The 14,385-nt window shown below is 45.9% G+C and overlaps 1 protein-coding gene across 2 annotated transcripts in view; it reads right to left on the reverse strand.

The window, feature by feature from the left end:
- pxb (putative Hedgehog signaling attenuator pxb) overlaps window positions 1–14,385 on the reverse strand; it is a 508,778-nt gene that overhangs the window by 11,289 nt on the left and 483,104 nt on the right. For both annotated transcript variants that reach the window (XM_033468232.2, XM_033468231.2), the window contains exon 5: window positions 750–861. In XM_033468232.2, coding sequence (XP_033324123.1) covers window positions 750–861 — 112 coding nt within the window. The remainder of the gene's footprint in view (window positions 1–749; window positions 862–14,385) is intronic.

Below are 14,385 nucleotides of genomic sequence, written 5' to 3' on the forward strand. Positions count from 1 at the left end.
AATGATGAAAGGAATATTTGAAAAACAGATGACTGTAGTAAAGTCTGAAGACGACGAAGACAACGACATTCGACGATGGCGGAGTCAGGATGCGGAGGACATTGTGAAGGCAGCAAATAGAATGCGTAGGGTAGTGGAACCGGCTACCGTGGGCTGATCAACACTATATTTATCGAGTAAAATATATTAAATTTTGTTCTATTAAAAAATAAACAAAATAAAAGAGCAAAATATATAGTAAAAGTAAATATAAAGTTAACTATTCAAAATGATTTAAAACAAACCAAAGGCACAATAAGCGGCTCCACTATGCTAGGCTCCGTAAAAAGTCAGAGCAATGTCGTTGACGGAAGGAATGAAAGAAATAAGAAGAAGGTCTGCTCTATTATAGAACCATTAGGTCCCAGAAACCGATGAAACAGGCGAGGTAAAGCGTTAATTCATCCGACCGGCAGGCGGCAAGCCTTCCAAGCTTACAGGACCCTACCTACGCTCTCCCTTGGCAGGATCGAGGCTGGGGATCGCGGGTCCGTCCGGCGAGTCCTCAGAGTCGAGTCTCATCTAGAAGGAGACCGGGGTGTGATTTCAGCGCGATCGAAATGTTTCTCTCTCTCTCCCTCCCTCCCGAGAAAGAGAGAGAGAGAGAGAGCCCTGAGAATCTCCGTGGAAACGGTTCCACGGCGAAGAGAGTGTTGATAGCGCGAAGGATTGTTCGCGTGGCCGTCGACGCTGCGAATGAGATTACTCACCGTTGCTGAGCTCCTCGTAGACGGGATTGTAGAGGTCCTGGGACGTGTAGGGATCGGGGCCGGGGCTGCTGCACACGAACACGCCTCTGCCGGTTTCCTTGACGTCCAGCATCTGTTGCGACAATGAGAAATCGTTAGTCGGCCTCAATATTTTTCGCGGAACCGCTGTACGCGATTCCGCTCGGTTTATGGCTATCTCGGGCCGTTGTCGAGGACGGCGATACCTTGCGTCAAGGACCACGTGGTCGCCGCGAAAGGAGCCGCGTTGTCAGCCGAGGCACGATAAAGAATAAAGGAGAAACCCTCGACGCGGTAAACTCGCGACTTAACATCGAGAAGCTCTCTTCTTGTAAACTTACCGAACCCTCTACGCCAAGGATTACTATTTTAGCTTTTTACATACGCTTTTTGTCGTGGATACCTATTTCGAAGCTGATAGAACATTTTATGCAAACATTTCCACCGTTGAATCGGTCGTGGATAGTTATTTTAAGGCTATTCTAATATGCGCAGCACAGAATTCGAAAGATTTTCATCGTTTCTTAAGCTTTTTAAATCTCTTAACTCTTGAAATAAGCTTCAGCTCGAAAAGTCGTACAAAATTCAAGTAATGTAGCTAATAGATTGCTTCATTAGCTTTTCAGAAACCTATGTATTTTATATTGGAATACCAGCGACGGTGTAATTCCTGTGTTGAAATAATTCACGTGTGGAGCTTTGAAAATCAGTTTACATACAGTGGCCCAGATAAAATAGTTAGAAAACCAGAGTTTCTTATCTCTTTTTGTCAACCCAAGTAATAGGAAAATTAAAAAAAATCATCTAGTAGACTAGCCCCTCTATCACCTAAACAAAATTCAAGTCGTTTAGTTAAGTTTTGAAAAAGATATTACGTTTCAGAAAGTGCACGAACACTTTTGTGGCCCACTGTACTTCTACATGCTTTTGTACCCACTTCTGCTTCTACGTGCGTTTACAACGAGAGCATAATTACGACTGATTTACACGAACACATTTTACGACAAAAATTAATCTTTAACAAGTTAACTTCCGAATATCAACTCCAAAAATTCCCACAATATCAAAATCAATTAATCAATGAAACCGAAACTAGAAAGTTGAAGATTACCATACGAAATATTACTGTAACTCTTTTGTATTCCATAAATATAAAATTTCAGAACCTAGTTAAAAATTAGGGTAACCCATATGCGTTGGACGCATACTTGTTGTACTTAACGTCTTAAAGTTGACGAGGACAAACTTGGACGAGTTTAGACTGCAATTTTCTTGCAACTTTTTAATATTGTTACGGCGACTTGTCTAAATCAAGTCGCTGTTATGTGAAACTGCCCTGTTGTGAACAACTCCTTAGGAAATAATGGATGCCACGGAATAATGATACCAACGGACAGTCGAGAGTCGAGATCGGACCGTCGAACGATCAACATTACAAATTCAAAGATCGGTAATATAATTGAATTGTGTTGTATTATATTCTATATTAATTACGAATAAAATGCCGCGACGCGAGAAAAACAGAGAGGTTCGCAACAATAAGAACCCTGCAATGAATGTACGAATAAATAACAGGGAACGGTATCAGGATCAACCATTCCCTTTCAATCCGAACATTCCAGCAACCCTCTCCCTCGAAAACAAAGTGCCGATGGAAGAAGCAGATGCGAACACGTCTCGGGGAAGTTCGGGTTTGCGCGGCAATAAATACGAATTAGCGAGTGATCCAGGACGAGTTGCGAATCCCGGGGTGCGCTTTCGTCGCGCTTCCGGCCGGGCGATTAACTCGTTCCTCCGCCCTTAAAGACCCTCGAGAACTAGCGATCTCCCTTTGGCCTGGGGCCGAGCCGGAGAAACGCTGACTCGCAGCGAACTACGTGGAAACGAGGGAGTCGAAAGTTAATCCTTAAATCGACGGAGATCCTCGGCTGCCGGGGAATAATAAGGAACGATCCTGACGCGCGATTTACCCGAGGCTAATTTTATTTGCTCGTGACTTCTGCATCTCCATGGAAAGCGAGCTAGTGAGCGAGATAGATAGATAGATAGATAGATAGAGAGAGAGTGAGAGAGAAAGAGAGAGAGAGAGAGAGAGAGAAAGAGAGAGAGAGAGAAAGAGAGAGAGAGAGAGAAAGAGGGAGAGAGAAAGAGAAGGGGGGTGGCAAGTGGCTAAACTTCCCGCGGGAAAATCACGGCAGCCCCGCGTGAATTCTGAAAACTCCCAGCTCGTAATTAATTCCCGGAACATCCTCGTCCAGAAGCCGTTGAAAAATTCAACGGACGACAGCAGAAACGGGTACATACAGGAGCAAACGGCGACAAGATTGCCGGGATGATCGATACCATGCGGCACGATTTAACAGTGACTTCCGGTTAACCCAGTTGCGAGAGACTCGGTTCGCAATGGCCGGTTTCCGGTTTCCGGTTTTCCCCTCTATATTCGCACGCGAGCTCCTCTAAAACGGAGTCATATCGCGTTAGCGGGAACAAATGGCGGACCAACCGCGGATCTCCTCCCCTCGGAGTCCTCTTCTGTTGCAACGAACGACCGGAAATGGTGGAACATCGCAGCCGTTGCTCCCCGAAAGAGAGCTCTTCTCCTTGAGACCTCTGATCATTCCTTTCCCGATATTTTCATGAGGAAGGGAGACGAGTGGCTGAACTGCAGCTTTGCAACATCGACGGCGGAAGGGAACAATAGGGAGGAGAGGCTCGAGTACTTTCCCAAGTACTTCCTAATAAAATTTGATGGGGTTGATTTTCTGCTGCTCTTGACTCGACGCCGGGCACAGGATGTTCCTAGCGATGATCCGGGGCCAGGAGAACGTCGAAATTCAAATTTCGCGTTTGTTCAGTGTCGGGGAAATCTCTGTCAGCGTTTTAGACTGAGTCAGACTTTTAAGAATCTGAATACGTGTGAAACTACTATATTCGTTGTACTTTGGAATAGGCATCTGTAATCTGGTTTTTTTTATCAGATTAACCCGATTAAAGGATTACTGGATTACTCTTCAGCATAGCTTTCTACGCTTGGCCGCCCTACTCATGGTATGTTCGATGGATCGAATCATCGATGGACCCATCATTCGATGGATGTTCGATCGATTACAATTACATGCTGCTACAAAATAAGTTTAATCTCTTATCGCTCGAAAGGAGACGCTTGATAGCTGACATTATTTTTCCTCACGAAATCCTAATGATGATAGTAATTCATTCGTAACTAGTGAAGATGATACAGATTCTGTGCCTACTGCGAATGTAAATAGCGAAGAGGAATATGACAGTGATAATAGCAGCGGGGAATTTTTAGACCAAGCAACTCGTGAAGAAGTAGCTGTCGAACCCGAGAATTGCGTTTTGCCAAAGGAGAAGAAAATAAGGTATCCACTATCAGTCAGTGATAGAAGAAGTTCATTTGTATTGATCGGTATTCCAGATAAAACGAAATGAAAGTTGTGAAAAGTTGTGAAAAATCTAAGGAAAATCTTACTTATCAATTTGAATGAAAAGATATCGAAATGACCCGTTTACCTTGTGATTTCATCGATCTGACAATTCGTCGATTTGGCACCGATTCAGTTCGGGAAGTGAGAAACTGATCAGAGTTAAGAGTCCTGCAACACTATAGGAACATTGTAGATCGTGGTTCGAAAGGCGACTGATCGTTCGCGGTGTCCTTCCAGGAAGCCAGGTAAACGCAAAGCTTTTAACACTTGTTACGCCGATTAATTGCCGAGAAAGCAGGCGTTCGAGTGGTCTTGGAGCGATTCGCCGGTCCCGTAACCTCGAATCGACGGAATCGAGTTACCCCGTTAATCCAGGGAATCAAAAGGGAGCCAAGACAAACGAAACCGAGGCGAGTTTTCCTCCCCTCAGGTATCGGGAGTCTCTCCCGCGGGCGTCTCTATCGGCCACAAAGGAGGATCACTCGATTACTTTTGCCTGGAACGTCGAACCGAGGGTTCTCCTTTCGGCCTTTACGCTTGTCTTCCCGCGTCTCGTCTAATCACGCGCGTCTCGCCCTTTCGCGTTTTCCTTGCTGCCGGCTCTAGTTCCTCCTCTGTTGGCAGTCCTCCGACAAGTGTGTAACCGTGTTATCCGTGGCCGCGCGATTGAAATCGGAATCGGGGAACGAGGTAGCAAAACTGATCGCGAGGGTTCTGTTCATATAGGGCACGGTTGCCTGATTGCCGAAGAATCGGCATCATACGCAATTTCAGCGAATATCGGTTCGGAGTTTAATATAAATGTTTAATATCGTGACGAAATTTTCATTTAGTTCTAGGATCCGTCAATTAGTGCGAAGCAATTTATTAACCAATTAGCTGTTCAAGTCTCCTTGAAAAGTAAGTTACTGTAATTATATTGTACATGTTTGATTTTCTTCATATTTTTTTAAAAATACAACACATTTACAAGGTATATAATTTAATGGAGAATATACAGGATGTCCCAAAATTATGGTATTTCCGGAAAATGAGGGATTCCTGAGGTCATTTGGAGTAACGCCCTTGTTTACGAGTTATTAACGAAAAACAGCGACCAATGAGAGGCGAGCTCGGCTGGCGCGATGCGGCTGAGCCAACGAGCGGACGAAGCCCAGTTTCGTTCATTGGCTCGGCCGTCTCGCGTCAGCTGATCTCACTTTTCATTGGTTACTGTTTTTCGATAATAACGCGTAAACGAAGCCGCGGATTGTATTTTCGCTAAGGAAAAAGTTACTTCAAATGATCTCAGGGACCCCTCATTTCCCGGAAGTATTTTAGAGCATTATTTTATTATTTTATTTCATTATTTTAGTAATTTTAAGGCACCCTGTATAGTTTTTAACCAGTTAGCTGTTTTTCTCGACGTATACTCGTCATAAAGAGATGACAACACTTTGTGTTACTATACACTCGTAAAAGTGTAAAGTATCAGATTGATGAAAAGACACAGAAATTTAGGCCGGTAGAAATATTGCACAGCGTCTGAAAAATTGACGATATCCATGTTCGTTCCGATGAAAGAGTAAATACATACACCGACGTATACATGCGCGAATATTAATATATCGATTGCGATACGAGTGCTTTAAAATGAATAACCCATTTGATTACGATGACACCAATAACCGTAACGTCAGAATAATATCCTGTAAATGCGGAAAACACCGTGTTTCATTTGCACTTTCAGCAAACAGATGCAGAAAAGTATTAGCATTGGAACAATTTTAATTAGCAACTTTTGCAGCGGAAGTACCGAATTGAAAGAACACCGTCAGAATTTCCTGAACAAATTGCCTGCTATCGGAGCGGATAAATTCCCTTTTGCACCCTGTTGATCTGGAGAGGCCAGCGTAAAACAAGCTTTGTAGACCAGGTGTAAAGAATCCCTATCGGTCGAGATCTCGATTCCGTTTAACTACCAAAATCGAGATGCAGCCCGATGATAGACGTCGGAGCAAACGCCCGGAGGCCTCCTCGGTGAACAGAGAAGCACCGTCGGGGGGTGATATTATCACTGTCGAAAGAGGATCACTCGATTACTGGCGTCTCGTTTAGAGGAACGCGCGGCCCGGACGAAGGTAATTGTCGCCCTTAGCGAGCACATCCCCGGCGACGTAGCTCGAGGGTTCTTTCTAATAAGAGTCGCGTCGCGAACGAGCGTTTCCATCGTGAATAATAGGTTCGCGCCGTGAGTTTCGAGACTGTTGAAACTTCAACAGCGAGTCCATCGGGCACCCAAGACACTAACCCTCCGTTTCCTTCAGATCCGCGACTGGGAATACATAACCGATCCTTTAAGCAAACATTTTCCATTCTCCTGGTGGAACAACCAAGCGGAAGATTTGCAATCTTAAGATAATTATTTTAGAAATGAAGGAAAACGCTGGACTGGATAAATGTGAAAAATAAATCATGATATTTTTAACTATTTATAATATTTTGTGTCGGATACTTTGCGAACATTTCGAACAGAATTTGTTACGCGTGGTTGTTATTTATTCCTTCTTGGTCTAAATAAAATTCGATTACCAGGCATTTTCGTTATTGGCATTCTTCGTCGCCGTGTGAGATGTTAGAATGAAAAGCAAATCAGTAGGGGAGAGCGGGGTAATTGCGAACGCGGGGTAATCGTGATTGCAGCTATTTCACACTGTTAAAGAAGGAAAGCAGATAGATCCAACCGACGATCGACAGATCCGAACGCGTTCAGTGACACAGACAACAAGCTGAAGACAGAAGCAGCACTAAACTACAATTGAAACGTTGAGTTACTTTTCATGTAATTTTTCGTGTGATGTTAATATTTCATATAATTACGAACATTAAAGGATTTTCTTTCTCAAAAGCACATTTTCTTTAACACTAGACTTACGGAGCACGAAAAACAGCTGTTTTATATTAGTTTATAAAAGTAACAATAAGACATTTATTCTGTTTTTTAACAAGTGCTGTTATAAAATTTGCCGTAAGTAACATATCAATTGAATAAATAACTCACAAATGTATCTTACGATATGATTAATGGTAAATTATAAAAATTGGTGACCCGTCGTTTTGACGGGTTCCGTAAATCTAGTGTTAAAGAACTTATCAATATTAATTATTGTAGTTCAGAAATGAATTGCTCAACTATAACTGTAAACAATAAATAAATTCGTCTCCCAGTCAGCTTTCGTTTTATTCGATCCTCTTTTAAGTTTTCTCAATTATCGCACACTCCCGTTCGAAATCTTATCGGACCTACTGAGAACAGACGAAAATTATTTTATGGAGCCCGCGTTCAAGATCAAACAACGAGTTCTCCCGGAAAAGGAGTTAGTAATCTGCGAGACCTACTTAAATTCGTCCTCTGATTCGGTTCTGCTGAAAGAGAGTTACGAGCCCACAACGTTCCACAATCTAATAATTATCTCGGAAAGTAGGAGACGAGAAAAATGGAATGATAAAACTCCCCTAGCTTCGTGATTTGCTTTCGCCGGAAAGAAGCTCGCTCGTGGTATCCAGATCGCGGAGCCGGAGCGGAGAGTTCGAAATAAATTGATGGATAAGGAGCGAGAAACCATCCGGGAGATCGAGAGATCTGCTCGAGAACGGGGAAGAAACGGAGACCGGTCGGCGGAGAGAGCGAACGAGACCGAGAACGAGATTGAGATAGCGCCTTGAGCCATCGTATCCAACAGCAGGAAGCAATATGTCCGTGGCGTAATAGCGTGGAGCATGGAGGTTAATGGGTTGTCCCTAACGCGCCTAACCTGCCCCACGTTCGCCGCCGTGTCTGATCCACCTAGCCGGACCGTCACATTGTATCGCGATAACGCGTCGCTCTAATCGACTAATTTACTGCGTCTCTTCCAATTACCGGACACTCGAAGAATGCGACCGCCTATCGCTGCCAGCCGAGCCTGCTAATTCCCCGGCGAGCGGATTTCTCGTGCCCGTGCCGCGATCTACGTGACCTGATCAGCTGTTTTAATTATTTCTAGAGACTCTCGCCCTTCGACCACGACGCTTGGGGCCGCCACGACTCTGCTCTCTCGGAGTCTCGGAAACACAAGCTTCCGAGTACAGCTAAATAGAGAAAACTGTGTTTCTAAACATTTGAAGATCATTTCTATCCTTCGCTCGCAGGGGGAACATGTCGAGGTTATACAAGCCGATTTTTGTGAAACTTACGTGAGACATGATTTTTAGAAAAATACTCGATAAGAATTTTTTTATCGGCCATCGTCGACACTGGAAGAGTGAAAACAGCCCTCGCAATTGGAGTGAAAAACACGTTTATTAAGCTATTTTGAAAACTATTGGTGAATTTTTCTTCAACCCTCGAAGACTTTTGCCGGGCTGATTTTTACCCTAAGCGTAATATAGTAAATTCTCCCTAATTCGCGCTCGGATTGCGCACAAAAATGGACAATTTGGGAAGAGGAGATACGATTAATCGAGCCTTGCGTCTCGTTTTTATAGTTGTTGACAATTGGTAACTAATGCAAGGCTCGAATAATCGTATCTCCTCTTGCCAAATTGTACAGTTGCTTAGTGTTGCCTAGTTGTTTAGTGTTGATGTAAATCATTAATTTCAAAAAAGTTTAAACCGAATGTCATGATTGTACATTTTATAAGATCTTACAGTATACTCAGTTGATTATTCTTCTTACGAAATTCCTCCGCCGCTTATTGGATCAACCTTTATCACATATGCATCATCTCGTATAAAGTCTTAAATACGTCAATCTTGCGAGAACCAACTTGGAAACTTCGGCAGTCAGGATTCGAACGACTGGGGTGCATTTATCCTTTTGCCGTTCTTATTTAAAGGACCATTGTTAAGACAGGATGATCGCGTTTTTTATTTAAATTTACCGAGCCCGAATGAAACTTTATATCTAGCCAAATAAACAAAAATCATAAAAAATAAACTATAAGAGTTATCGTTAAAATTATTTTTGCATCTGATCCTTAATAAATTCTTGCATAAAATAATCTGTTCTCTTAACTGTTTCGATTACAGAAACGCAATACAAATTCGAATATGTTAATTCGAATAAAGAAAGAGCTTTTCGGAGCGTTCAGACCGACGGCAAACATTAAAATCCCGAGCGCCTTGAGGCGTTAGGTACGGCAAAGGGCTAATTCGACATGAAAGTATGCTCTGAAACGATGATCTCTGGCAAGTGCACTGTTACAGAAATTCGTAGAGAATTTTGGGTATTGACGCGAGAGTTTTCAACCTTTATCTGAAAGATAGTAGATCCATCCGGAAGAAAAGTGCAGCCTAATTCGACGAGGAAACCCTTACACGCCGGCGTATTTTAGATCGCCGAGCGGATTTGGAAATGAGGAGGAAAATTATAGAGCGACACGGCCCCGAAGATTTAGGGGGTCGATGATCAAGATCCGGCTATCGCGTTGATCAATCGCGTCAGGTTGTTCCTCGGAACGAAGACCGAGCACCCTGCGGGCGATGTCTGGTGCATGGTGCACGCTAGCTAGCCTGTGCTAGGCGGCGCCGTGGCCACAGCACGTTACGGTAACCTGCTAATTGTTAGTTACGCGGCCAATTGCATTAGGTTCCTAAGTCGGATCTCTGCTCGGCCCGTTGGCCATCCCCGGTTATATCGAAGGCTACCGCGCGCGCGGTCCCGTTCGCCTAACGACGTGCCAGGATATGGATTAAAGGGCCGTAATCGAGCCAACAACAGGTGGGACAGCGAATCGATGGCTGTCCGCCTCAAGATTGGATGTTTATTGGCTTATCTTGCCGAGAGCCGTGGAACGAAAGGAAATCGTTTACCGGCCGGCCGGCGCGACGCGGCGGACAAACGATCGACAAGATCATCGGTAGAGAGACCGTTCCGTCGACGAGGTGTAAAAGATTCCCAGGACTTTCGTTTTCGTTGCATCGTGATTGGCAGTTTACTGCCGCGGTGGTGGCCTCGTTGCTCAACGACGTGTCGCGACACCGAACGAGCCACGTAATCGCGGCAACAACAGGTGGATATTAAATTGCCAGACTTCCGGTGGCATAGATTGCCAATTTATTTGGTTATCCGCCGGTGGATGCGCGCTCGAATTTACGCCATTCACGGCGGCCGATCGATGAACGAACGAGACCGCAGCTTAAGGGGTGTTCCAGCATAGAAATGGGCGAGAATAAATTCGCCACGCTGCTCCTTTGAACATCGACCTCCCGGAAACGTGTTCTTGAAACGCTGCCACCACGGTTTCGAAAGTCCACCGAGTCCCGTAGCTCGGAATTTATAATCGCGATTTCCACGGGACCGCGATCTTCGCGAATCTATTCGCTTCAAACTTCCCGTGCTTCCTCCGTAATTCGGTTAAAACGGCAACCAAGACAACCCGCGGGGTCCCTCTTCGACGGCTAAACTCCCCGCCGCAGGGAGAAATAGAAACGTGTTAAGGCAATTAAATTACATAGAAGGCAGAGACGGACGCTCCGGTACCATTTGCGAAATTAGAGACCCTCGCGTACGTGCGACCCCATAGGAAGCAAAGCTGCCGCGACTTCCACGCGAACTCGGCAATCTTTATCTCTTCCTTTCACGCACTGCCTGCTTTCTTTTTCATTCTCTCTCACTTTCTCACTTGCTGTCCCTGATTATCGGATACGAGTTCATGCTGCGACAGCATTTCCAGCATCGAAGACCGGGCGCGCTCTTTGAATTGCTTTAGAGAAAGTATTGCTAATTGTGCGAAACATCCAACCATCTTGAAATACGAAAATTGACATGCTTAGCAAGTTTGATGAAGTTCGAAAGTTTACGAGCTAACGCGATCAAGTTCAACCGGAATTTTCCATCAAACCCATTTCAAGTCATCAAACAACGCAGCACACACCGCCGCCAACGCTGTTGTGTGTATATCTTCGAACCAGAACCCAGAGCAAACCCCATCAAACTTAATCGAAACCCAGGAAACCTTCAAACGATAGAATGTAGTTGGCAAAGAGGTTAGTTGGTAAACTGGACATAATCAAACTTAGGTGTAAACACCTGCGAACGATGCAATAGAAGCTTTTCGATCAACGAAAGCATAGGTACCAAGATCAAGAGAAGGAACATCGAGATCATTGGACGAGGTCGCACAGAATTAGCAAAGTTTGAACACAGAAGTGGTTATTCCGTGTCCACGTGTGTTGTGTCGGGAAACAATTGGTCCGCGCTTGTCCGATATCTTCGCCTCGAACATCATCGAGATCGCAACCCTCGCGCCGGCGACGCGTCCGAGACTCTACTATCGATCTTCGACGCGTTCCGTTCATTGTTTTCCCCTCCGGCGTTTCCCGATGTTACCGTCGCGCTCTTTCGACCGAGATTCAGCGATTCCGTTGCGAAGGATTCGAAGGATGGGATTGTGGACCGGGTCAATAACCACTCCTCGTCAAATTTTTCAGTAAAGTAATTTTATTTTCTCAAACTTCTCCATCATCCTTCCTTCAATGTACACAGGACTTTCTCTCTCTCTCTCCCTCTCTCTCTCTCTCTCTCTCTCTCGCTTTCTCTCTCGCGTTCCTTTCAACCCGAATGTATTTACAACGGTCGCCGCACCAGTCACGGTAAGAGACACGGTTGCGACAATAAATAATAATAATAATTAATCTGCGCGATAATCGTAATAATCGTCGTAATTGATCTTTCGAGCGACTACATAAATTGAGAAACTCAGGTCCGGCATTGTTACCGTTTCATTTTCAATCGGGTGCACAGCTAATCTCTGACTTGTTTTAATACTTTTCTTTTATATTAATATAGATATACGATTCTTTCGCTTCCTTTCTCTCCCTCTCTCTCTCTCTCTCTCGCTCTCGCGTTCACGTCTCACTCTACGTATAGTATTTACAATTTCTTGCGAGACTAATCTATTTACAACCATGGAGTGCATCAAACTCTCGCCGTGCTCGCACAACCAAAGGTAATAAGGCCCCGCTCGATCTCTCGGCTACCCTCTCCGACACCCCCATGTTTCAACCCCTACCGTCTCTTCCGCCCCAGTGGCTCGCTCGTGAACGCGAGATTGTGCAAGCACGGCCGCGTAACAAAATAAATACTGACTAGTCCGCGCTAGTGTCTTCGGCTCGTCACCGATTGCGAGCAACAGAAACCAAAACGAAATCGAACGGTCAACTAAATGCGCATTAGTTTGCTCCGTGGAATGCAACTTAACGATCGGCGACGTTGTATTGGGTCGATGTGCACGGGGTCCTATCGTTCCTATTTCCCATTGAATTTTCTTTGTCCGCGCGCCCCGTATCGGCTTACAGAGCCCCGGTCTTCGTTAAAAATTGCGGAGCCTCCGAATATGAGAATAATTTCCGACTTTCTGAACCCAATACGTCACGAAGAAAAATCGAACCGACCCCATGGACGATTCGAAGCAACGAAACGAACACAGCCGCGCTCCCGTCCGCTCGCTGACTAACCGGGAAAGACACTAGACCAGCTACCTACGACGGAACGTAGCTACGACGACGAGTTTACACGGAAACGCGAAGGCCACGTGCCGAGGGCCGTTGCTCGAACGACCGTGGAACGATCGTGGCCGACGATATCACGGGATATGTGAATCGTGCCCTTGCGCTCTGGCTGGCTGCGGCGTCCCTCGAAACATCCGCAGCAAGCCAGAGGCGGCAAACATCCGAGACTGGGCTGTCTCCGCGGTAGAGCTGTAAGAATTCGGTGCTCGAACGACAACTTGCTGCTTCGAACCCGACTTGAATTCTACGCGATATGGTTTGCGAAAACTATTGGAAGTATTCTTTGGCATCTTGGCCCTTTGTAACATAATCGTTTCGAGTCTTGACAGAAAAGCATATAGGATCTTCAAACGATACAATGCACGTTTATAATTTGAAAGTAAAAATACCGAGAAACCAAAATGACAACTTATAATAACTTTTTCGTACGTTGTCCTTGCGTATAATAAAGGGCTATGCCAGTTAATAAATCAAATCAAATCGAATGAAAAAAAGATATCGACCTGGACAAGAAACACCAAAATGATCGAAGCGAACGAAATGGCCTGTGTTGCACACGATTGCCGATTGTTTGAACACAGAAGTGATTTGGGAACGTCTCCCATGGTGGGAGGACGAAAGTGGAACACAAACAAAAGCAGTCTATTAGCAACCGTGCGCAAACTGTCGTTAAAACGAAAGAGGCTAAGCGAAAGTCTCGAGATCAGAAAGTCTCGACAACTGAAAAAAAAGCACAGTTCGGTAGAACTAGGAGTCGCAATCTGTTCGATGGTCCAAGGGTCGATCGGTCGTTTCGAGAGTCAGCAAGTTGCTGTCTGAGGCAGTTCGCACCGTGTTCGAACGTACCTTACAGCCCTGCTCAGCACTATAAGAAGATGTCGCTGGCGAGCGACATGTGTCACGTGCCCCGCACGCTCAGAAATACGTCCTCCGGCTTGCTGAGGAGGCTGTGTATCTGCTGCATCGTGCAGAGCGGACACACCTCCTCGTCGGTACCGTCGGCCACGATCCTCCTAGCCGTGCCCGGCGCCCTTCTGTACCCGGAGTCCACGATGTACGAGTAACCGTCCGAGTCTACCGAGCTCGATCTCCCCGAGGACGAGCGGAACAACCGCAGCGACGAGATCCTCGAGGCGGCGGTCTCCGGCTGCCGGTTGCCCAGATCGTACCTCGTGGACTCGAGCTCCGTGTCCTTGAAGTCAATGTACGAGTAGCCCTCGGAGTCGACGGAGGGTCGCCTGTTGGCGTTCGCGATCATCTCCTCCCGCGACAGGATTCTCGGACCGGGCTGCTGACCGGAAGGGGTGGTACGATGCGCGAAGCTCTGAGTTTTGTCCGAGGGTGGTTGTTGAACTCTGGGTCGGTGTGTGGGGGTGATGGGTAGCCGGGAGTCTATCGGCCGGCCGGAAATGCAGCTGTCCCCGAGATACTTCTCGCTGGTCAGACCGACCTCCACGTCCGGACAGCTCGGTATGCAAGGACCGCCGACGACCGGGGGCGGGGATGGGATCGGGATCGGTGCCGGCGGGAGAGGTTGTTGACTCGTGATCAGCGCGTTCTGGCTGGCCAACAGCAGGTGACTGTTCCGTAGAACGTTACCGCCGTTCTGCAAGAGCGGGCTGGTCACGTTGCTGCA

Source organism: Megalopta genalis, chromosome 2 (genome assembly GCF_051020955.1).
Source record: "Megalopta genalis isolate 19385.01 chromosome 2, iyMegGena1_principal, whole genome shotgun sequence".
Taxonomy (NCBI): domain Eukaryota; kingdom Metazoa; phylum Arthropoda; class Insecta; order Hymenoptera; family Halictidae; genus Megalopta; species Megalopta genalis.